The following is a 24,505-nucleotide window of genomic DNA, read 5'->3' as shown; positions in this document are numbered from 1 at the left end:
TTTACTGAATAATTATGAAAAAACATACTTATACAAGATCATCGGTAACAATATACATACATAAATATATATAATCTTTGCTTTAAGCTGAAAAGTGATAAAAATTAGTTTCTACTTAAAAAATAGTTTTATTGTACTTTTAATTTTTGTATTGTATAACATTACAATCATACATAGCATTAGTTTTTGTCAAGTAGGTATAGTTTATACATATAGGCAACTACTAATACATTATTTATACGTAGCGGCAATTCTGCAAGAAATAAGATAGATTAGGTTAGTTAACTAATATTTTAAGAGTTGCAAATAATTACAATTAAATAAGATTTCAATTATAAATAATTTTATTACAAAGCTTAATTTAGATAAAAAACTGTTATAACAGAGTGAAAAGAACGTACAGTCACTGGCCCATTAGCTCAGTTGGTTAGAGCGTCGTGCTAATAACGCGAAGGTCGCGGGTTCGATCCCCTCATGGGCCACAAATTTTTTTTCATCTGTATTAACTTTGCACTGAATATTTTTGAACTAAAGCATTCCAAACATCAGGATATTTCGTTTGCACATATCGCGCAATTCTTCTGGCATTCGCCACCTGTCTTGAATCACAACGTTGACAATTCTTTCCGATAATTTCCGGTAAAGCACCTGAAACAAATGAAAGTGAAGGGGAATCCCATTTTTGAAGTAGAATGATTTCAACAACTGGTATCTTACCTTTGATTTGATTGCCAAGTGCGTCACAAGGAGCCTTATCTAGAGCGCACAAAAGCTGCTTCTCTATGTAATTGTTACCAGCAAGACCCAACTGGCCTTGAACTTGGTAAGCCACTCCGATTAGTATCACAAGAACCACTGACCATTTCACCAAAGGCATCTTGAGGACTGAGGGTGTCGTCTCCCTCGCTCCTTTATTTATATTCAAACCACCTTTCACACGCCATCAACCGACAAAAATCTCTTCATTCTTGTCGCAAGTTGTGTAAAAGTCGAGATAATGCAACGAGTGGGAGATAGTTTGCTTAATATTAGAGTAATAACATTTCGTATTGCTCTTATAGATAGTTAATAGGTTTGACATTATTTGCAAAGTCTCTACATTCTCTTATCTAGTTCGCATGTTTCGGCGGGTCGTTTTAAACCTTTGTCACCTCTTCATGAGTCACTCAATATGTTTGCATTGGAAGCCAAAATTATTGCAATTACAACATTGAGGGAGCGTCACTACCATTGGTCGAGGAAAATTGATCGTGGTAGAGCTTATTCTAGCGGCATTGCCTGGAAGGTTGTTTTAATCGAAAGTCCGACGGATTAACGTTATATTATGTTTTATCAACGTTTTGTTCATTATCTCCTGTAGACATTTAAACGAGTGCTTTTGTTTTCGTTTGATCGATATATCATCTCCAGGTAGAAAAATGTCTATTTCTCCAGATGCTTATCGTCCCCAAGTAAGTGGTTTCTATTTATATTTTCATTTTCAGAAAACTCAAACAATAAACATTGTTTTTATTTACATAATAACTACAATTGTCGCATATTGCAGTGAGAAAGCTGAGATGTCATTAAAGCTGAATTATACCAACATTGTCATAATGATCTAACAAAAAAATATTTCACACTATTATAAAAGACAAAGAAAGTGATTCACTTCGAAAAGGCAAAATGACTGCAATCCAATAACCTTGTGGCCATCAAACCGAAACTTATAAAAAATAGTTTTGTCGATACTCCACTCTAATCGATGTGTATCAACAATCAGTGGCAGATACGTCACGATAAAGCTAATCTCTTTTTGAATTCATTATTTTTATTGTTCCAAAATTGATTTAGCTTGTTCAGTGATCCATCGCCACTGCAACAATGGCTAGTGAAAATAAACCTGGTAGATCTCAAACTGATGGGAATACCATAAGCGATTATATTCTGGTAAGTCAGTTATGACTTAATTTTTTATTGTTGAAAGTGAAAGTGGGAAAATTTTGGATGTTTACGATGTGCTTGAATAATTGTGTTTTTTGAGAAGAAACGGTTTCGGTTCAAAGACTCGCGAAGAAAGTTATAGAAACTTGCAGAAATAAATCGCTGGATTAGTGCATTTGTTTTTTTGCGTTAATTCAATTTCTGCTATGAAAATTGTACCAACATATTTTAACAGTAATATTGCACACTAATTATTCTACTCATAATTTAGAAATTACTTTATTAAAGAAACGAGATTCCGGCTTTTGATTAAGTTACCTTGGCCTGTTTCTAACAAAATTTTAATTTTAAGGCAATACTAATATAATTATAGTTCATCAATTATTTAACGATTTTTTACATTAATCTTAATGTTAGTTAATTACTATTATTTAGTACGTACTAATGAACTAACTCTGCAACAATAATTGTTAATATTAGGTATATTGGTAAATCAAATTTGCATTTCAGTAGCTACATTCGTTACATTTTATTACTTTTTTAACAACTAATAAAAAAAAATTATTTACTCAAATCAAATTCTATAAATGATTTGATATGATGAAGTTATAGAATTTTAACATAAAGTAGGATTAAGATAATTATTTTACTTTAAATAAGATATAACTGTGAGTGCGTAATTATATTTAATATATCTCTGAGTCATTTTCGGAGTTAATTATCATGATATGCTAGTGATTATTATTGGCTATGTACCTATTATTTAGAAAATTTTAATCCTAATTTTTACCGTAGGTTATACCTAATAATTTACTTGTTATAATTTAAAATTAAACACCTTTCCTTGTTTCTCATCTGCAGAATTTGCACTCAAACATCTAATGAAAATATGATAAAGAAGATAAACAATAATACCCTACTGATATACGAATATTCTTTTTCTTTGGATATTTACTTGTATTGATCCTAAAATTATAAGTTAGAGTTATGAAAATTAGAGTATGTACTGTAAATAAAATGTTAAAAGCTGGGTCTAAACTATTGATTTTGAGAACCTTATAGATTCATATCAGCTATATTTAGGTAAACATCATAAAACGAATCATTTAATTTGGTGAACAACTTTTAAATTTTATGGTAGTGTCAATCAGTATATTTTTATTAATTTTAATTTTTTAAAAACCCAGCTATTTTTTACTAGCTGCGCGTTTATTCTATTTGATTATTCTATTAATTTATTTCTTTAACAGTAGGTCATATAATTTACTATGGATAATAGCCAAAAATGTATTTATTTTTCAAATGGGTTCCACATACAGATTTATTTAAATTTAACACCAAAAAATTTTGGCTAACTAAATATATAAATACGCATTGTTGCATCAGCTTAAATAATTATTAAAATTAAATGAAAATTAAATATAATTTTAAATTTTGTTAGTGGAGTTCTCCGAGGAGTTGTAGCTCACAATATCGATTAAAAAAGCCCAAAAACTGAAAAATTTCTAATTATTATAAATAAAATGTTGCTAAAACTTTTTTTTTTCTACGACTGCTATGAAAAGTGTGAAAAAAACACTACTAACTACACTTGAAATCATTTACTCCAAAACTTTTCATGAATTCAGAACGCATGTTAATTCAAGTGCTAACATGCTAATTTTGTGTATCTAGACAAGCTTTTCAGTCTCAGAAAATCATGAGTTTTGAGTGTTTTTTTGTGTATTTGATGCAATCGTAGAAAAAGTATAGTGTGCAACACGTGTGAAGGCACTTTTTAGTAATATTTTTTTTAAATCAGTAATACGAGTAAAAAGGTTGAAAATCTCAACGTTATTTATAATAAATTTGACTGGGTGTCATGTCATAGCACTGATAAAGTGATAAAACCTAATCGCCATTGAATCTTTGTAGTAGAAAAATATAAAGTTTCATTTTTGGTAGAGGTACGAATAATTTGTGTTTTTGGGGGCTAATTTAGATTCTTTTACTTTTTTCGTGAAGTTGCTTTTTATTTCTTTTACATACATAAAATTTGTATATACAAATAATGCTAGAACATAATACTTTTTCCCACTAATCTTAATTGGTTTAAGACAGTTTTTCGTGATAAAAGCTTTAATTTTAAATTGCTTGAATTTGATAGTTAATTGAAATTTACCAAATAAAAACAAAGAAAAGTGATAATTGAAATTAAAATTGTTTTGACTTTATCTTATCAATATGATAAAGCTTACAACAAATCTGATAAAGTCCACTATGGTCTTGTAATAAAATACCATGCGTTAGCTTAGTAAGACTATAAGAAATAAACTATGGCACGAAGCGGCTTGCCGAACATAATTACTGGCGAAGGACTAGATATTTTGGTAAATACTCACAACTACGAACTATTACATCAAGATACTTTAATTTCAGAAATCTTTGGATGCAAATAAATATGCTACCAAGAAAACCATAGCACAAGGACTCCTCGACGTTGCCTTACTCACTGCCAATGCCTCACAGTTGAAGTATGTTCTTCAAGTCGGGGAAAAACACGAGTTCTACGTATTGATGCTAACTCTGATTAGCATATCCATAGTTCTCCAGGTGTGTATTCACCCAACAAGTCAAACAATTTACACTAATTTCTACAGGTGCTTGTGGGGCTTCTCTGCCTCACACTTCATTTAATGAGGGATTGTCGTTTGCACCTCGCAGACTACCACTATTCCGCCAACTTTCTTAACCACATAACTACAATTTTTGCTTTTGTTATAACAGTTCTGAATTTACTTATCTCGTGTTTTGACCCCACTATAGCAAAATATGCAGTTTTCGATCCTCCTGCCTTGGACTCTGTGTAAAAATATTCTTTTCTTTCAGTTAATCGTCGCTATTTTGTTCGTGATTATTGGAGGCCTCAACATTAACAAGCAACATGACCATTTCGCCGCTTTTATTCTAAATGACGTTATTCTTATTTTCATTTTTTTAATTTCCGTAATCAATATTGTTATTTCCGGTTTCGGGCTGGAATATTCAAATCAACCACTAAGATTAATTTACGAACATACCGAAGCTCCACCTCGCTTATAATATCATTAGCGAGTGCTTAATGGGATCACGCCAAATGTCGAATAAGAAAATATGTTATTTCTGTAATTTTACAATTCTTGCCTAACACCATTATTTTTCCTTAGGTGACAGCAGCCTTGCTCTCAATCGTGGTTTCAATAATGCAAATATACGAGGATGAAAAAATTAAAAACCTAAGTTGGATATTACATCATATTTCTTTAGGTTTCGTGACCGGGGCTTTATTTTGCGATGTAATCAAAATGAATTTTGGGTTAGATCCCGCCATTGCTGTTAACGTTACCACTCTTAAAACAGAACTTTGATTTTCTTATGTTTTTTATTTTTATTTTTCTTTTTTTTTCTTTTTCGTGACACGAAGGTGGTACAAGCGATCCTGTGTGTTCTTCTGGGGACTTCACTCAATCTCAACAAAGAAGGGGATCACAAGTCTGCAGACAGAGCCAACAATATTATACTTTGCCTCAATATTATCTTAATGGCTACAAATATCCTAATTAGTGCATTTGAAATGAAGGAGGATAGCAATAAGCCGTGATTAAAGCTTAAGTGATAACATAGTTCTTTTATCCCTACCTGTATTAGAAATAAATTTGATCAAACAAGGTTCATAAAATCATATTAAAGAGGACTATCAAGAAATGTAAGATTTACTTTTAGAATTTTTAAAAACCTTGTATGAAATTTTTTAATCAAAGTTTAATATCAAAGTCATAAGATGAACTCTGTCTTAACATTAATTTATGTGTATTACTCATGTATGTTTACCTAGTGATATCTTTATTAGTCAGACACTTATATTACTTAAAAAAACATATTTCCAAAGACACCTTTATTTTAGTAAGTAATAAAATTGAAATGTACCTTCAATGTAATATTTTCAATAAAAGAATTTATATTAAAAATAATCTTTTATTATTTTTGTAATCATTTCATACAAAGTATTGAACAAACAAATGAATAGAAATTAGAGGGGTGAAATCGATAGAATACAAAAATATGAAACTACAGAATGAAAGCAAGTGAAGGTGGTGAGGTTAGGCAGCCCGTGATGAACCTACGTGTTCTTCGTACCGTTTCTTATATTGACCTTCCGGATCATATTTCTTTGAAAGACGTTCCCAATCTCTGGCTCTCTTCTGTGTTAAATGTCTGATAACTTTCTCTGCTGTTTCCTTTTGTTTTTGGTTACATTTCGTGCAACCACTAGCCAATGCATCTGGTAAAGTTTCTGAAAGCAAATAAATCATTTTTGTTAAAAAGTATTATTAAGGAATATGTTCTAGAATACTATGCTCCTTAAAACGTTTATAATTTGTTGCTTTTATGTTGTTATAGTATAAAAGATATCGTACCCAGGAACCCAGGTGCCCCTATGCAATAAATATAACAAGAAAATTGTAAAATAAATTTAAAAAACAGCCATTATTAGATACTAAATTTGTACGAGACATTTATATACCTACTTGTCTGATGCCATCACAATAAATAAAAGCAGTTTTATATTGTTTTCGAAGAAGTGTAATATTTTTATTTTTATAAGATGTTTATTTACTTATCTACACCTAAAAAAAGGTTTGGTATAAATAAAGCGCAGTTTTTGTTAAAAAAATGTATAAACTACATTATATCGAGAGATCAAGATAATTTTTAATTGAGTTCTCTTTGAATCCAAACACGTACAGTGATGGACAGTGAATTTCGTCCACCCAATTTCTGTGAATTCACAAAAATTCACTGTAGTTTGTGCTTTATTGTCAGGTTAACTGACATTCAAATACATATTGTCAAATTTAATCAAATTCGAACATGCCAGCAGTAAGTGCGTTTAATAAAATAAAAATTATCTCTCTGGTATAAGAAGGTATGTCTCAAAGACGTGTCTCTATACTTTTGTGCATACCAAGGACTACCATTTCAAAGGACAAAGGTAAAAAGTAGCAAGAATTATCGAGCTTATTGTCAACATGACAAACGTTAATCAAAATTCTGAAACAAGGTTAGGAAAACCTAAAGACTAATTTACACTTTTAATCTGTCAAGTAAATTGGGTGGATGAAATTCACTGTCCATCACTGTATGTCTGTTTTGAAACTAACTGTACGTGAAACGTCAAATAAAATGACAGGTGGAAAGTTAAAACGACAAAATGGTCTGAAATTAGTCGCCGACGTATAATAACAGGACCGTTCTTTTGTTAAGGTAAATCACAAATTTAGTTATTAAAATCATCATTAAAATCATACGTTATCCAAAGATAACTCGATTACAAATTATCTTGATCTCTGGATATAGAGGTGCGCCAGAACTCGCGCTCCAAAGATATCGTTACACTCGTGGTCCAACACGTCGTGTGCAAAAAATAACTATTTCACATCGTTTTTCATACAAGACTTTTTCAATTTGGTTGTGAAAAGCGTAGGCATCAAATTCGAATTTTAAATCTGTGATTTCAATAATTTTCCAACATCATACTAATGTCGGAGCGTCGCTATGACAATAGTGCTATTTTTAGCTATTTTAACACTAGTGATAAAATAAAGTCATATTTTATAACTAGTTATAAAATTAAGCACATTTGACAACTAAAATGACATATCACAACGGTTGCTTTTCACAATCAAATTGGAAAAAAATAATTAATTACATTCATACAAGACACAAAAATTAGTGTTTGTTGCAGGATTTTGATTTTTTTAGGTAAACATGTAACAATTTATCGATAAATAGGTACTATATCTCTATTATAAGTAAAACAAAATATTTTAAAAAGTCATGGATTTAAGAAGTGAATAATAAATAGTCTATGACATGAGTTTCTCTTGTGTGCTTTTTGAATTCAATAACAGACATTCGGAGGCTTGCTCTTAGACAAAAATGTTGGTAAAACGTTATTATTGTACGATAAAAATATACACTGTTTTAAACATATTTATTACTGGAACGTGTCAAGCTGGTTCCCCAATTTTGTAATCCTCTCTAACTAAAGCCGAGTTGGTTCCTGGGCCATGGTTGAATTTGTTCCCTTCAGTCGGTTGGTCAGTTAAACGGATTTAAGTATTAAGATAATAGGAATGCAATTTTAAAAGGCGACCGCAAGTGCTCGTGCTTGTGATTGACTCCAAAATTTCAAAATATCTCACATAATATGTGTTTGACCTACCCATTTTGCCCTCTGAAGAGGTTGGAGACTGTTTATCCTTCGATCTTACTGAAATTCAGCCACCAAACAGAGATGTAACAGCATTTATAGACTATTTAGTCATAAACTTTGTAACAGAAGTTTTCGCATCATGGGTGGGCTAAAAATTTGGTATTTTTGCAAAGAACCACAAATGCATGCCAGGCATTTAATTCAAAAAACATTCAAGTATTTTTAACAGTTTTAAATAATTTTCAAGACAATAGTTATTTGAACATTACTACCAGCTTTAAAGCCAAAATATAAACATGCCTGTACTTTGATCTACTCGCCCATGCGAAAACCAATTCGGCCTTCACCCGGAAACCAACTATTATTTAAATAATAACTGGAAGTGTCGGACATAAGGTAAAGGCTAATCCTATCCGGCGCGCAAATGCTGAATAGAGAATAACCCTTCATTATCATGTAAGAAAACTAAACCACGAGCGCTAGTGACGAATCACCCTCAATCCACACCTCTTTTAGGGTCCTACGGACTCGTAATTTTTTCAGAAGCAGTTTTTTTCGTTAAATCGCCAGGAAACAAAATTCTCATTAAAATGTCAAGTTTACTTCGAAAAAAAAAAGCTCTCGTGTAATTATAAGTGAAAAAATATGTACACATTGAACACAATTGGACACTATAATTTTACAGCTGGAGTACTTAGGCATCTTACAAAAAAACTTTATCTTAATTCATAAAAACATGGACAAACTGCATTTTAAAAGTCTGCTCCTCTGATATTAACGAAAACCAACTTGTCCTCAACCCTACACTCCAGAAATCATAAAAATAAAGATGCTGGGGAAATGAAAAACTTTTGATTTGAATTAGCATTTGAAAAAGAGAATTAACTGTATATTTTTTTTTATAAAATATGCATCAAACCGCACTAAATAAGTCAATAGTTGGTAATTTATTTTTAATTAATTTTTAATGTATTTAGGGCCAGTTTCATAATCGAATTTAAAAGAGCATTAAATTAAATGTTGTTTAGAATATGTTGATTAATACGAACTTGTTGACAAAAATTTCACATTTTAAAGTCCTTTTAATTTGATTATGAAACTGGCCCTAAATACATTAAAAATTAATTAAAAATGTATGTAAAATTGGCATTAATAAAATTTTTATAATTTTTTTCAAATTTCATATAGGTTTCAAGTAGTTGATAATAAGTTTCTCATTTTATCAAAAATGATCGGTGACAACCTTGCAATTAACTTAAAAAATCGCATCTTCTTTTGTTGATATGTATGTTTTTCATGATTATCTACAGTAGGTAAATATAGTACATATTTCGATTTTCGAAAATGCGAACAAAATCATTAATTTGAACATATGGCTACGGAGAACTAGAATATTTAATGTAATTTACCGTACATAATAATTATGGCATTTTTATTAATTCGAATTTTGTGGTTGTGCTGTCGTACGTGATATTGGGCGAAAAAGTTCATTCTACCCTGGATTCCTTTATGTAAAATAAAATGTTATAATCATTAATTTTAATTATTATCAATATTGATAAAATGTAAAAAAATGTTTTTGTCAGAAGATAATTAATATTTCATCGTAAATTTACCTATTTATTCATAGATAGATATTATTAATAGTGACTTCAATATTTTTATCCTGACAGCCTGACACGCCTAAATTCTAGCTATATAATTAAATGTTAATAAAATTTTCAACGCCATTTTTTGTAATAAGTGGATAACAATCATGAAAAAAATCGTTGATTTACTTCAGGCTGAAAATTTACTCCAAGAATAAGCCACGAAGAAAAATGCAAATAATAATTAATTTTGCTTCCTTGTCCTCAATACATTAATTTATGCTAAAAAAGTAAACAAAAATCAAATAAAAACGATAAAACCGGTCGTATCGACCATAAATGAGGGTGTTCTAGAGAAAGCGACAGAGAAAGTGGTTTTGTAATAAATCGACTCCTTCAAATATTACTCAAGAATTGGTTTCCACAAGTTATTTCCATTTTTGTCAAAATGTTTTGCTTACACAACACTAACTAAACACATATTTGAAGTCTATTCAAAAATCTTTTATATTATTAGGAATTATGAATAAAAGTTATACTTACTTTTCAGTTCTCGTCCTTCGGAAGTACACGGCCCTTCGTCCATCAAACACTTGATGTAATTCGTCAAAACTCTGTCATTATTGAGGATTTTATCAACATCTACGTTGTCGTATTTGCTGGTGTATTTGTTTTCTGCGCCCAAAACTGCCACCAAAAAGGCGCAAAGTATCACAGCACTGATAAGTTTCATGGTATACGTCTTGTTCGGTAAATGTGAGTTTTGTATTTACATCCATCTTATAAGCAGTGAAGTTTAAAAGGGGGTTAGAGGAAAGTAACAGTTGGCACGTGATTCGAATGGGAAATATTATTGCATTTCGTTGATTATATCGTTTATTGACCTACATAATCGGAAGCGAGAGTGTTGAATTTATAACCTTGTCACCATAGATGGCTACCAAGAATTTATATAATAAGAAACCATAAATACGAGATGTGACTATTAATATTCAAAATTAATTTGATTCTAAGAATGGACGTGCTTTTTAGACATGGCCAAAGATTTCATTTTTTTGTCTAACATTTTATGAATTGTTGATTATTACCTATCTATTAATTGAAAGGCTCAGAAACCGATTGGATTCTGACTAGTGTAAGTCACAATTTTTCTCAAAATCATTTATGTGATTCAGAAGACACTGTATTTTTAAATCTTTCAGTTGGAAATGCATGTAAGGCATACTTTATTAGGTATCAATTCTCTTTCAATAAAGATTATATTTTTTACATTTACAAGCATTTTTATACAACAATTTTTTTAAATACTAAACTGTTAACATCACTTATGCCAACCACTGATTGGCTTCTAATGTCTCCAGTTATGAGTTTTGTTTATTACAATAATATACATATGAATATACCAGGTGAATAAAAAGTATGGAACCAAACATTTTTTGCTTAAACTATTTATTTCTTGAAGAAACTAATTGAAGAGTGATTAAGTACTATAAAAACGTGATGATTTAACAAGAATAAAATTTTTCGAAATTTTCTTTTGTTTTTGAGTTCTACAAAAAAAAAAAATTTAAATGGCAACCCACTATAAAATCATTTTTCTCATAAAAGCTATACTCTAAGGATTACAACTATCTGCTTTATATTTAATTTTTTCAAAAAAATTTTTTCACATAAATTGCAATTTTGACAAAAAAAAATCGCATAACTCAAAAACAAAACAAAATTTCGTTCTGAAAATACGATCACATTTTTTATATTACTTTAATTTATATTAATTATTATTTTCTTGAGGTAAATGATTAAAAATAAAACCGCTTGTTTCCATACTTTATATTCACCCTGTATATATGTGGTAGTCATTGGGCGTAATGCATCATTCCGCGGAAAGCCTAGTCTTTTGCCGTACTGCCGGCAGACGCTGTAATCAAATAAATATTCCTTTGTTTGACTGAAATTTTACGTCATTTCAGGGATTGCCTACTTAATTCTCGTCAAACAAAGTAACCGGTTAAAGCATTACATGTTACAGCGTTTGACGAAAGTGTATTTAGTCATTTGCTGAAAAGTCTTGAAATGTTTGATACTTTCTGTAGAAATGTAAATTTTTGGTAGAAGAAAAGAAAAGAAAAAAAACTAAAATATTTTTATTGTAGCAAATATTTGTTTCGTTTATTTCGAATAATGTAAACATATAATATTATAAAATCATACAAAAAACGGTAAGTACATGACCTAAACAACAGTTAAAAATGTATTTTTTGCCTTCAGGTAAATTAAACAAAAATAAAAATATATTCTTTAGAAATATCTTTTGCAGCCTAAAATATGTACAATTGAAATAAAGGTGTATTTTGAGGTTAGAAGTCTTTTACCTCCTTCATTACTTCATAATTCCACGGTTTTTTGGCATCTTTGTTTTTCAAACAATATTCATTTAATTTGTCATACTCGTAAAACAAACTCTTATGATTATCCATTTTCAATAAGAAAAGTCCAACAATTACTAAATGTTACGGCCCGAAATACTACACAATAAAATTTCAAGCTTTCAGCAAATGACTAAATACACTTCCGTCAAACGCTGTAACATGTAATGCTTTAACCGGTTACTTTGTTTGACGAGAATTAAGTAGGCAATCCCTGAAATAACGTAAAATTTCAGTCAAACAAAGGAATATTCATTTGATTACAACAGCGTCTGCCGGCAGTACGGCCAAAGACTAGGCTTTCCGCGGAATGACGCATTATGCCCAATGACTACGACATATACATATGAAAGCTTGTAGGTGATTCTGTATTAGTGAACAGAGTAATAATTAGAACAGACTGTTAGATAAAGATACAAATTTTTCACTACTGTTTTTTTTCTTCTAATTTTAGCAAATAAGGCGACGTTTTCCATATTATGAAAGAGGTACTAAAATATTTAGGTACATAAATTTTTTCTACTTGTTTTGCATTTTTTGTTAAAACATAATAAACCAGTATGCGCAAACTTAATGTAAGTATACTATGTTTTAAATGTTTTTAACTATTTTGATCTATTAATAATAATAAATTAGCGGAAGAAGTTGTTGAGAAGGTGTCCTATACATAAGATGAACCTATTATATCTACACCTATTATATTATAATTTAATCACGTTTTTTTTAAATTATTATTAATGCTTGATACTTTATTTTTAAAAAAGTAGTAAGAGTGAGATGAATTGTAATAAATTTTTAGATACATATTTCGTCGAGGTTCAGATACTATCACCGTGACGTAATTTTTGGTAATGTTTGAATTTTAAAAGTCAACAATTTTTCTAGACTGCTTTTAACGTTCTGTGCTTTTGACTATAATATACAAATGCGCCAGAACTCGCGCTCCAGAAAAAAATGTCAAGTGCCATCGGTAATAGATCGCCATAAAGTGCAGCCGAAGAAGTAATTTTTGCTTGCATTAGAAAGTTATTGGACTCTTAAATTCACCAATCCCAGAATGGCACTTCAAGATGTGATTGAAAAATTATATCCGTTGCTAGGTTACAAAAATAATACCAATTTGCCCAGAGCTTTAAATAAGTAGAATTTGGGAGTTGCAAATTTTAGATGGGACACTCTGTATACTTATGCAGTTGCTTAAAAATGTCTAAACAATTGAATACACTTTGCTTATTATAATTAATTAGCTAAAAATTTACGAGATATGACCAACATAACTAGGTACATTTAAATAATCGTTTTTTATACATCACGTCTTTCTTAAATCAAACTTGTAGTTGGTGGGTTTTAAAGAGTTGATTTTAACTTGTAAAAGATAATCTTATTCTTTTTAAATGATTTGACTTAAACTAAATAAACCTAAGCCTTAAAATAACTTGTTTTGCATACATATTAAAAAAAGCGATAAAACTCGACTATTAAAACTTCCATTTCGATTTGTGTTTTAAAAAACATACAAACAAAACATTTAAAGTGGTAGTCCATACAATGGTCGGCATTATAAGAGTATGGGGTAATAGAATAGAAAACAACATGAGAAAACAGCAATATCAAATAAAGATGAAAAAAAATATATAATAAATCTTTTCAGTTTTTGAAATTTGACATTCAACAAAAATAAAAAATTCTATTTAACTTGTTTTCATTTTTTTACATATTATTGATTACAACCTTTTAACCTTAAATTAATGCGTATAAGTTAAGGCTCACTTTGTAGGTATGTATTTACAATTTAATAGCTTATAATAAGAAGCTAGTAAAATTTTTTAGATTAAAATTTTGGTTTATTGATCTCACCAGTAGTCTTCTAAACCAGTTACATGGTTTAATCGTTCAATGAAAAAAACTTGCTAAATTATAAGGCGCGTCTGACATTTGGAAATAACTTTAAACATTTTTTGTTGTTATTTTAAGATTTCGCTTACAATATACTATACAGCTATTTAAATATACTCGTATGGTGGATTTCCTATTCCCCGTATTTACTGAGATCAATGCTAAGATTACAGATTTTAGAAATTAGAGTTGCATAATAGTTCTACTACGTAAAGTTTTACAATGTGGTTTTTCTAAAAATTTATTATGCATAATTACAATAATTTCAATTAATTATTTTGGGGAACTCCAAAATTTTCTTAAAAACTGCATAAATGTTTCGACATCAAAATATTTAATTAATTTTTTGTTACACATGGTGGCAAAATGATAGGATATTTGTTTTGACAACTATTGTTTTGAACCTACAGTTGAATTGTATAATGAAAACATGCATAGACTGACAATATTAATTTAGAATCAAATCTACAAATAAACTATAATTAAAATTAAAAAAAAACATTATTACCTGAATAATTTTTGCATTCGTGACTAGACACACATTTGTAATGTAAATTGATTAAAGATTCAGGAATTTTTTACTTCTAAGCTTTTTATGGTAAAAATTATCAATTTTTTTGCATCAATTAAAATGTCAAATGTGTTAAGAAGTTTTCGAAAAGGTATTATTTTTGAGGTGTATGAAGGTTGTTTTTAATAAAAACAAGAGAATATATAATAATGTATAATAATAATTATATTTAGATGTTTCAGAAGGTACTTTGAAACTGTTCTAAAAGTTAACGTGAAAAAAATGGTTTAAAATAAATGAAGTAAACTGCATTTTAATTGATTATAGCCACGTTTGATTACAACACATAATAACAATCGTTTAAGGGTTTTGTATAAGTAGTTTTTAAAAGCATTTACATTATGCAAAGTTTTCTAAATTATAACTAATTTTATGTAAAAACTGTTCATTTTCCTAATATACAAATAAATTTTTTAGATATCTACACTATGTCTACCTACGTAACACAGCTACTTTAAGAAAAACGGGAAATGTCAAAAAAATAGAGTTTCTTTTTCAATGTTTCCATGGTGTGAACGTGTTTTATTAAAAATATTTTGATGTCATGTTAAAATATAAATAGGTTATATTTGAACAAATTATATTTTCAAATTTAATAACAAACTGAACAACTTAATAGTTAATTATTTGTACTTTTAGGGCATTCCAAAGCCATCTTGCGTTTCACCCACTTTTTATTAATTCTTCCGATGGTACTTTTTCCTATAATTTTCCTACCATTTTCCAGGTGAGCCAGGATTTTGACTTCCTCTACTTCACTTAAATGCGGCATTGCACAAGTTGGTATAAATTTGATGACATTGATAGAAATATTTTTGATAAGTATTGTCAAACTGATAACTGACGACTAGAAACATATTTACATTTGGAAAAATTTAATTTCCTGTTTTTTTTAATGTAGCTGTACGTAATAAAATAAAATCCTTACGAATGCGTTATTCACATAATTTATACTAAATTCTAATAAATCTGAGGACTCTTTGATAATTTAAAGAATTGAGACACAACATTGTCGACTTAAATGTTTCGATAACAACAGTTCTATTAATAATAATAAACAATACACTTGTCTTGTACATAGGTACAGTATAGTAAAAATAGAAATAAATGTTTGTTTTTTTTTTTCGTTAACAAAATTCCATTTTTTTCATATAATTCATAAAGAACAGACCTGGATACCTGATATTTTTTTGTTGTTCCAGATTACGTAATGCAATACACTTCCCACGAAATACCAACTTCTTTTATGAAATAAACCTTTACAATTGATCTGCACCATTTAACCTAAATTTTCCTTTCGCACATAATAAATGTTGGCAAAAATTCTCAGGATTTCATTTATTTTTAAGTCGACTGTTCCCATGCTCCCGTCTTTTTCATTTAATCCGCTCTTTAAATTATTCAATTTTCGGTCTTAAATTTACATTTCAAGGTCCACTAGTCTCGATTAAAACTCAATAAGCACAATCAGATTTGGTCCAGGGGTGCTGGAACTTTCCTAATGTCAATACCTGTTTATAATTACTGTTATTAATATGCTAGTCAAATTTTGATTTATGTGTTTGATGATTTTTTCGATGTTTTCATCTTCATAGTAGAATAATTAGTTTGAAAACAGAAAAAAAACTACTTAATCATATTTTGTTTTTTATTCAACTAATTATACAATTTACTACTAAAGTTAAAATTACATACAAGAATATCACATGACTTAAGAGTTACATCGGTTTTTTGCAAAACTGAGTATCAGGCTTCATAAATAAATAAATTTTGGGGGCAATTTAGATTTTGTTAGTTTACGTAAAAAGCTTTATTAAGATTTGAATGCATTATTAGGCCTTGGTTTGTATTTTTGTGCAATAAGCCAATTACAAAGACTAGAATAAAGATAACCTGATATCTGAATCTTTGACTGTCGAATAAAATTTGAATGGCGGCCATGGAGTCAAATCATGACCTCGATGCCTTGAATCCGACGTTATATATTACTTAAGTAACGTCGTAATTTGACATGTGCACAGCCAATTCAGACCCCTATTAAAAAAAATCAGTCTATCTGAAAGATGACATTTGAAATGGCATGACTCTAACAGTCCTAACTAATGAGACAATGACAAATAACAAAAAAAGGACATCCTTCTTCCTCACTCTTCAGCGTTAAGTCCTATCTCCCAGATAGTATTCTGTTAATAATTTCCAGTTTGTGTTGGTACAACTGGATAACAATTTTTTTTAGTGCCGCCATGAATGTGACCTAAAATGGTGATGGTGGATTAGTGACACAACAAACACAAACCTATCTACTAAGTAAACATTTAAGGCCTTAAAGCTGCTGAAATAACCATATTGGCCAGTTTAGTACCCGACTCGACCACTCTCGAACCCAAAGTACCTAAGCTACGCACAATGCCTCCAACTAAGTTAGTACCAAAACTCACCGTAGCTTGGAGATTAGCCCCAACGGTCGCAAACGGTGGCGCTTGTGATGGTTTTGTTACAACAGGTTTGTTAGTAGGGTTAGTAGTAGGTTTAGTAGTAAGTTTAGTGATTAAAGTAGTGCGAGTAGTAGTACTAGTAGTAGGGGGAGGGGGTGTTGAAGAGATGACGTTGGTGGCAGCGTCGTTTTCATCATTCTCTCCAAAACGATTGGACAGTATTGGAGTTGGAGGAGCAGTGTTGGTACTAGTGACACCTGAAGATTTCCCAGATTCGAAATTTGCTTCAAACTTTCTGATGTAGATATCATCGGGGTCCCAAACTGCTCGCAACTGTTCCCAGATTTTGGGGTATTCTTTTTTCAGGCGTTTGACAGAGCGATAGGCAGCCGCCATCTGTTTTTCGGTGCATTTGGCACAGTTGGTTTGGAGAGCCTCTGGGAGAACCCCTGTACGACAAAATATCTTTTTAAAAATAGTTATGACAAGATTGGATTTGCTGTTGCATTATTCAAAAGAGGAGGGTATTGTTGAGTGTTTGTCATGCAATTATATTTGTGGTTGCATCAGGAAGTGGCGTTTTGATGGGAAAAATGTCAATCGCTGCGAAACTAGTTAATACATTGTTATTATTGTTGGCGTAATGTCTCCAGGATTGCCAACTTTATTGTTTGTGTTGCGTGTTTTTTTTTCTATCGATTTAATTTCTGCATTTAAATGACCGTCTTAGACGATAAATTATTTGATTCATGTCGCTGAGTTGTGTAAGGAAATTGTTAGTTCACACATTGTTTTAGTAAAATGTATAAGAACGTTTTGTATTTTAAATGTTGTCTTTAAATTTCACTTTGTGTGCTGTAGGTCTTGGAATTATTTATTAGCAAAGCTAACAAATTATTTAAATCATTTTAATTTACTTTGTTTAGTTCTAACTTTATTTAAACTAGCTGTTTTGAATAATAATTAACTTAAATGCGTCAACCTTTATTTACTTTTAACATATTTTCGCCCACCAAGATTTGTATACAATGAAGTAATTAAATACAACACACCTAACCTTTGTAACATTTTGGTAATAATAATAATAATTAAATACATAGATGTAAATGTGCTTAGACGGAAAAATGGTGGATGCGCCATAATAACAATGGTTTCTCCTATTGCGAGTTAAGAAGAAAAAAAAATCTAGTAAAAATCTTGATAATTATAGTTTTGTTTTATTGTCTGCGAGGTGGACTCATCCATGGCCAATATAATTTGTGTGACCTTAGCTGTCTCGGAGTCACAACAATCATGCTAATTTATACAGAATCACAAAACCTGCATTTAGTTATTCGCATCGCTTTGGTAAAAATTTTGTATAGTTGCTTATTCTGAAGTTAGGTAATTAAATTTTGTTGGTTTTTAAAACCGTGTAATTAAGGAAAGGTATCCTTGAGATTAAAGTGAAATCGAATTAAAATTGTTCCAGTGTTACTTTATTTTTATCAAGTTGCGCTACTTGTTTCATTGGAGAAATTTTATCTCGGCAAAAGTTCAACTTTCAAAAATCTCTATCATAATATGTTTCATTTCTTATTTCTTGATCAATTATGCTAATTATACTGATAATAATTGTAAATTATGCTTAACTCAAACAAACTTTTTCTGTTCTTGAAATGTTTGTTATTGAATAATGTTAACAAAACAGGGAAATTTAATTAGTAAATAAGGTAGTGTGTTTACAAAACATTGTGTTATACAAAACAGATAAAAATTTCTGATAAAAGAGGTATAAATTGTGATCATGTGCATGGCCTCTAAAGTGAGTCATTCTTGAGAAATGTTAAATAATGCACTAATCCAGCTGCAAGAATTGTAGGTCTTGTCACATTCACAGTGATTACAGCCAATCTTTCAAATGTGATAAACAATAAGCTAATTAACAGTAATAATTGCTTCTACGAATTGTTGAAATACTGTGAATTTTTGATAATATTAATACTAAATGTAATTAAACCGAAATTGCTAAAGCATTGTAATTCTCTTATCAATGACGACAGATAAAGGATCATAATAAATTGATATTACTTACATTATTCTTTCTATAGGATGATTCAAAAGTGTCGGACCATCCCTTGGGTGGTGATGAAGAACATCCAATTGAGTTAAAAGTTCCCATGACAAAAAACTATTTGAGCCTTTTCTCACAAGATATAGCTCTTTAAAGATTACATTTTAGATCAAGTTTTTTTTCCGTTCCGATTGTGTATTCCTAAATTTAGTTAGCAAAAACGTAACGTAACGTTAAACAAAAACTTGTTAAAAAAAATCAACAACTTGTGTTTTATAGTGTAGAAAACATTTAACAAACTAGCAAATTCAACAATAAATTAAATCTAACAACATCGGAAACAAAAAACTAAGATGCCTACGTAATAATATGAAAATTGATAATTCTGTTTTTTTTTTCCAAAAAAAAGCTTGAAACAAAAATCTGACATAATTTTTATGACTAGCTGAGCTGAAAGTCTTCTATCACCATTCAAAAGTTGGTCCCATATTTTTGAATTACTCTGTACCTATACACTATACAGAAAACAAGTTCAATTATTATTGTTTTATACTATTTATGTATGTACTTGTGTAAGTGGATAACTGAATTCTAACTGTACAAAATTATTAATGCAGTTAGTGTATACCTAAAAATGACATTTTTTTAAACCGGTAACAGAACTCCTTAATAATAGGAAACGTAAAAATTTTATAATGACATATAATCAATAAAAAGTTTAAAATGTGTTACAAAAAGATCCATTTACAATTGCTATTACAATGTCATGCAAGTAAATTACAGCCAAAATTTAAGTAGCGTTTAATTACAGTTAAAAATGGTAAGTACTCGTAAAATATGGATCTTCTATTCCAGTTTGTGTATAGTACGTTTACATTATTATTTAGGATATCTCAACTAAGCTTTTTAGATCAAAATCTCAAAAATGTCAAAATGTTTTTTAAAAAAAGATAAAAAATTAAAAGAAAAAAGAAGCAGTTTTATACAGGCTGTTCCAGAACTCGCGCTTCAGAGAAAATTTTCAAGTAAGGTAAGATACCAGAAACATGAAAAAAATGTTTAAAAAATTCCATCTGTCAAAAAATTTTGACATTTATTTTTTGACATTTGACATTTTTTTTTATATCTATTTAAAGATACTGATGATCTTGTATATGTTTTTTTACAATTATTTAGTAAAGGGACAAAAAATTTGCCAATAAAAGCCACAAATAACATTGAAAAGAGTTACAATTTAGAATACAGCTTCCTTGTTTCCGCTTTTAATAGCCTATAACAAAAAAACTTGGAAAATTATTTTTCCAACAGAAATAAATAGAGTCAAAATGCAAACTTTAAACCCTCATAACTTCGAAATTTTTATAGATAAAATTTTTTTAACATTTTTTCCATATTCCTGGTATCTTACCTTATATGGCATTTTTCTCTGGGGCGCGAGTTCTGGCGCACCCTGTATTTTTATCAATTTTAATTTTTAAAAAACCCACCTATTTTTTTTACTAGCTGCGTATTTGTTCTATTTGTTTATTCTATTAATTTATTTGTATAACAGTAGGTCATATAATTTACTATGGATGACAGCCAAATATGTATTTATTTTTCAAATGGGATCCACATAGAGATTTATTTAAATTTAGACCAAAAAATTTTGGCTAAATAAATAAATAAATACGCATTGTACCATCAGCTTAAAATTACATAAAAACAAAATATAATTTAAAATTTTGTTAGTGGAGTTCTCCGAGGAGTCGTAGCTCACAACATCGATTAAAAAAAGCCTAAAAACTGAAAAATTTTTGTTTTTTTTTCTTTTTCTCTGGGGCGCGAGTTCTGGCGCATCCTGTATACCTAAATAAGGCCTAGCATAAAAAAACAGTATATTTTTAATACATTGATGACAATTTCCTTCTTTTCTAAAAATTGTAACCATCATATAAAATAAAAACTGTAAATTAATTGTGCTTTTGTTTATCATTCACTATAAAGAAATTAAAAAGTGTATCTGTTACACACTCATACATACCATTGAAAGTGTAAATGAAAATGTATCAAAAATGAAAGAACAAATATCTCAAAAAACCCAAAAAATATTTTTTGTACATTTAAGAGAAATATTAAAAGTCTTGTTTTTAAGTGAGATGAGCCTTAACTACACGCTTTTATTTGTGTTTAGTTAGTTTTTTTTATTTATTAATAAATTACCACTATCTTAAAAGTAGATGTCTAATACTTAAATCAAGGCATTTATCATGAACTTAACCTTGGCCTTTTACAATTTTTATATTATGTTCTTACGACTTGGAAGATGACTGTAAATAAAAATAGTGATGTCAACAACACTTTAGTTTTGTAAAAAATTATCAACATTTCAATAAGTTTATCTACTGCCGTAATGTTACATATTAGATATGCAATATTGTCAACAATTAAATAAATGTCACAAAAAATTAAGTTATGATAATTTAACACCACAAAAATGTTAATTATGAAATGACATAATAATGATGCTTGGTCAAGAAAAGAACTGCTAATCCAACCTCTGAAATCTATCAACAATCTTTTACGTAGGAGTTAAAAATCGTATTAGCATAAATTTTTGAACGGCTGTTGAAGACCTACTTTTTTATTTGCGATTTTTTGAAAGTATTGTTTATCTTAAGAATGATAAATAGTCGGATATAGCACTTCGTTGCATTTAAACTTTAATAAAAACGATAAACATGTAAACTTGTAATAGGTCAAAACAACCTTCATAATTTTTTCAGGCGATCTTAAGTGAAAGGTCTAGATCTTATCAGACATTGTTGTCGAATCGAAGTGTAAACTAAACGTCTTTTGGTATAATTTATGAACTTTCACTACCGAAATTTTAGGAAATACCCATTTAGCGCCAACACAAGTTTGACATTCACTTATGTAAGTGCAATAATAATAAAATTGACCGGAAATACATGACACTGAAAAATTCGAGAAAGAATGTCAAGACTTACTTTTAAGATCTACCCCTTGTGGAGGGCACGGCCCTTTGGAAAGCAGACAAGACGCGTAATAATTGACCATTCTTCTATTGTTGAGGATGCTTTCGACATCGAGGTGGTCGTATCTGCTCTCGTAGAATTCAGCAGGTACTGCTGACATCGCGACCATTCCGGCAATAACAATTAGAGGAATCATGATGACACCCCGACACTGGTCTGGTGGAATTGCTCGAGTGCTTCGGTGCACACTACTGATTCCAAATCGTCTCCTGCAAGAAACTTGTACAGTGTGAGGAGAGCGAGGTCGCTACTTCTTTCGGCGAAGCCAACAGGGGAAGGATTGCGGCCTTCGGGTCGTAGATGCGTTTGCAGTGCATTCGGCTTTTGGCAAGTGGGAGACGAACAGGATTAATAAAAGGACTGGTTGTGAACAAATTATCATACCTATGTAGGAATTTCTGTCTAGATTATAGGTTCTCAATAAGCGATTTAACGCCCAGATATTTTTTTAATTATGCAAACTTTTAAAACAGGTTTATTTTTTCATATCAAAAATTACAAACCGTTTCAGCGTCATGCAAAACTTAAATGGACAAATACCTACATTCTTAATTAGAATAATGTAATGTAAGTTTGAAAGGGAAGTGTAGCAAAAACGGGATTTCCCAACTTTTTTTCCTCTAATTTATAAACACTTCTCAAAATCATGGCCAAAAACAGTATAAGAGTATCACCTGCACCTCCACTGTTTTAAATTCTTCATACTTGTAGAAATTGTTTAATGATCATTTAACGAATGAGTTTGTTTATGAGAGTGACTCAAAACAAATACAATATTATTATAACATTAATTATTGACATTATTATTTGCTGATTAATAAACAAGTTAGTTACGTTAATCGTACTTTAAAATTTTGAGACATTCTAAATTTAATTTCTTAACAAAAAAAAAATTATGAGTTTCAGAAAAAAAATTTTAAAACCCTTTAGTTTTAATACCATCTGCCAATAAAAACTTAAAATATTTGAAACATTTTTTAGGATTTCTCCAATCTAATAAACAATTTTGCTGTGGTGGGAAATCAGACACTTTTTTAAAAATAAATGAACCATTTTTTTATACATTATTATTTAAATCACAAACTCTTCCATTTTAACCTATACATATAAAGTATATATTATTTCTTTCCACTATTTTTAGAATTTCTAGAAACATCCAGTATTTGTATTTTTTTCCAATAAAAAGTAGTGGTTGAAAAACAAAAACTCATTTTATAATGTAATTTTAATAGGAAAGTAATAAAATAATTTCATAAAAAAACAAAATATTTTAACTATTTAAGATTAAATGAACTAAAAATGCAAATAAAATGTTATCAAGAGAATAACTTCGTGCTGAATGTTGATTAGAATAACAATCATACAATATTTTTTGTGAGCGATTTGAGATTAGTGTTAGTTACTGTTATCAATAAAATGTTTTAATATTTGGAATAAAAACAAAATATCAATAAGAAATCATGTTTTTATGTTTTTAATAACAAAAGACCTTTTCACTTGAGAAGGAATTTATAGCAAATTTAATAAAAAGGAGAGCTTATTTATTTTTTTGCGTCCACATAAGTAAACGGCAAGAAAATATTTACCTACATTAATAAAAGAAAAACAATTAAAAACTTTACAGAAGGTTTCATAAAATTATTTGATAACAATAGTCTCGTCTTGGCGACTTAAGTCTTAAAATTCAAATTAAGTATAATAAAGTTGATTTGCATAAAATTAATTAAGTACTTATGTGAATTTCAAATTTTGCTTTTACAGTATGCAAAATTTATTTTTCCAATTAAAAAAATACATTTGAGAATAAAAAAATTGTAAATAATTTCGGATACCTACTACATATTTTAAGATTAATATTTATCATGAAAATTAATATTGAACTTAGTGTTTTTTATTTACGAGTACATAGAAGCAAATTATGCAAAATCTTTTTAAAGATAACGAAGAAAACAAATAACAAAATTCGAACTTTTAAGGTTCTACAATTAAAATATTTTCGATAGAAAATCTGCATTTTCTAGGAAGTTCATTTCGGTATAACATGACTTAAAGATTTTTGACTATAAATAACAGAAGAGTAGGTTGGTATGTTCATAATTTGAGTTTTTTGATAAATGTACCTACAGCAAGAAAAATGAACTATTCGAAACCACATAATACTAGACTCTATAGAAGGATGTACAACAAAAGCTTTCAGGTTCTGCAAATTATAAAAATCCAATTAGAAATTAATTGTATATAACACAAATATTTAAATCGTTGTTTTTTTCACTCTTTCTGTTTATTTCGTAATTTGTGGTATTATATAAAGATCTAAAATTATATAAATGGTTTCAGAG

General features: G+C 29.5%; 4 protein-coding genes and 1 non-coding gene across 11 annotated transcripts; 2 read left to right on the top strand and 3 right to left on the bottom strand.

Moving 5' to 3' along the window:
- Window positions 1–112: 112 nt before the first annotated feature.
- LOC123011689 (allergen Tha p 1-like) lies at window positions 113–2,179 on the bottom strand. Its single transcript, XM_044409269.1, has 2 exons — window positions 718–2,179; window positions 113–648 (listed from the first exon to the last, which is right to left on the bottom strand). The coding sequence occupies exons 1-2, from the start codon at window positions 875–877 to the stop codon at window positions 503–505; spliced, it is 306 nt and encodes a 101-aa protein (XP_044265204.1). The 5' UTR covers window positions 878–2,179; the 3' UTR covers window positions 113–502.
- Window positions 409–482, top strand: Trnai-aau. The gene has a single exon. It is a non-coding gene; the product is annotated as a tRNA-Ile (tRNA).
- Window positions 959–5,903, top strand: LOC123011686 (ninjurin-1). Of its 6 annotated transcripts, none has more exons than XM_044409264.1 (4): window positions 959–1,451; window positions 1,547–1,929; window positions 4,342–4,515; window positions 5,109–5,903. In XM_044409264.1, the coding sequence occupies exons 2-4, from the start codon at window positions 1,864–1,866 to the stop codon at window positions 5,307–5,309; spliced, it is 441 nt and encodes a 146-aa protein (XP_044265199.1). In that variant the 5' UTR covers window positions 959–1,451; window positions 1,547–1,863; the 3' UTR covers window positions 5,310–5,903. The 6 variants fall into 6 exon arrangements, with proteins under 6 accessions (XP_044265199.1, XP_044265198.1, XP_044265197.1 ...); XM_044409263.1 differs by lacking the exon at window positions 5,109–5,903 and adding an exon at window positions 4,563–4,935 and having other exon boundaries at window positions 962–1,451; XM_044409262.1 differs by having other exon boundaries at window positions 967–1,451; window positions 4,792–5,252.
- LOC123011688 (ejaculatory bulb-specific protein 3-like) lies at window positions 5,903–10,515 on the bottom strand. Its single transcript, XM_044409268.1, has 2 exons — window positions 10,291–10,515; window positions 5,903–6,235 (listed from the first exon to the last, which is right to left on the bottom strand). The coding sequence occupies exons 1-2, from the start codon at window positions 10,478–10,480 to the stop codon at window positions 6,042–6,044; spliced, it is 384 nt and encodes a 127-aa protein (XP_044265203.1). The 5' UTR covers window positions 10,481–10,515; the 3' UTR covers window positions 5,903–6,041.
- Window positions 10,516–16,274: 5,759 nt separating this feature from the next.
- Window positions 16,275–22,452, bottom strand: LOC123011164 (allergen Tha p 1-like). 2 transcript variants are annotated; one of them, XM_044408485.1, is made up of 3 exons: window positions 22,119–22,452; window positions 17,079–17,524; window positions 16,275–16,894 (listed from the first exon to the last, which is right to left on the bottom strand). In XM_044408485.1, exons 1-3 carry the CDS (start codon window positions 22,300–22,302, stop codon window positions 16,805–16,807), a joined length of 720 nt encoding a protein of 239 aa, XP_044264420.1. In that variant the 5' UTR covers window positions 22,303–22,452; the 3' UTR covers window positions 16,275–16,804. The 2 variants fall into 2 exon arrangements, with proteins under 2 accessions (XP_044264420.1, XP_044264419.1); XM_044408484.1 differs by having other exon boundaries at window positions 16,275–17,524.
- Between the last annotated feature and the right edge of the window lie 2,053 nt (window positions 22,453–24,505).

This window comes from Tribolium madens, unplaced genomic scaffold (genome assembly GCF_015345945.1).
Source record: "Tribolium madens isolate multiple individuals breed KSU strain unplaced genomic scaffold, Tmad_KSU_1.1 Scaffold_91;HRSCAF=231;Tcas5.2_LG7, whole genome shotgun sequence".
NCBI lineage: Eukaryota > Metazoa > Arthropoda > Insecta > Coleoptera > Tenebrionidae > Tribolium > Tribolium madens.
Note: the sequence above shows the minus strand (reverse complement) of the source record. Positions and strands in the feature narration are given on the sequence as shown.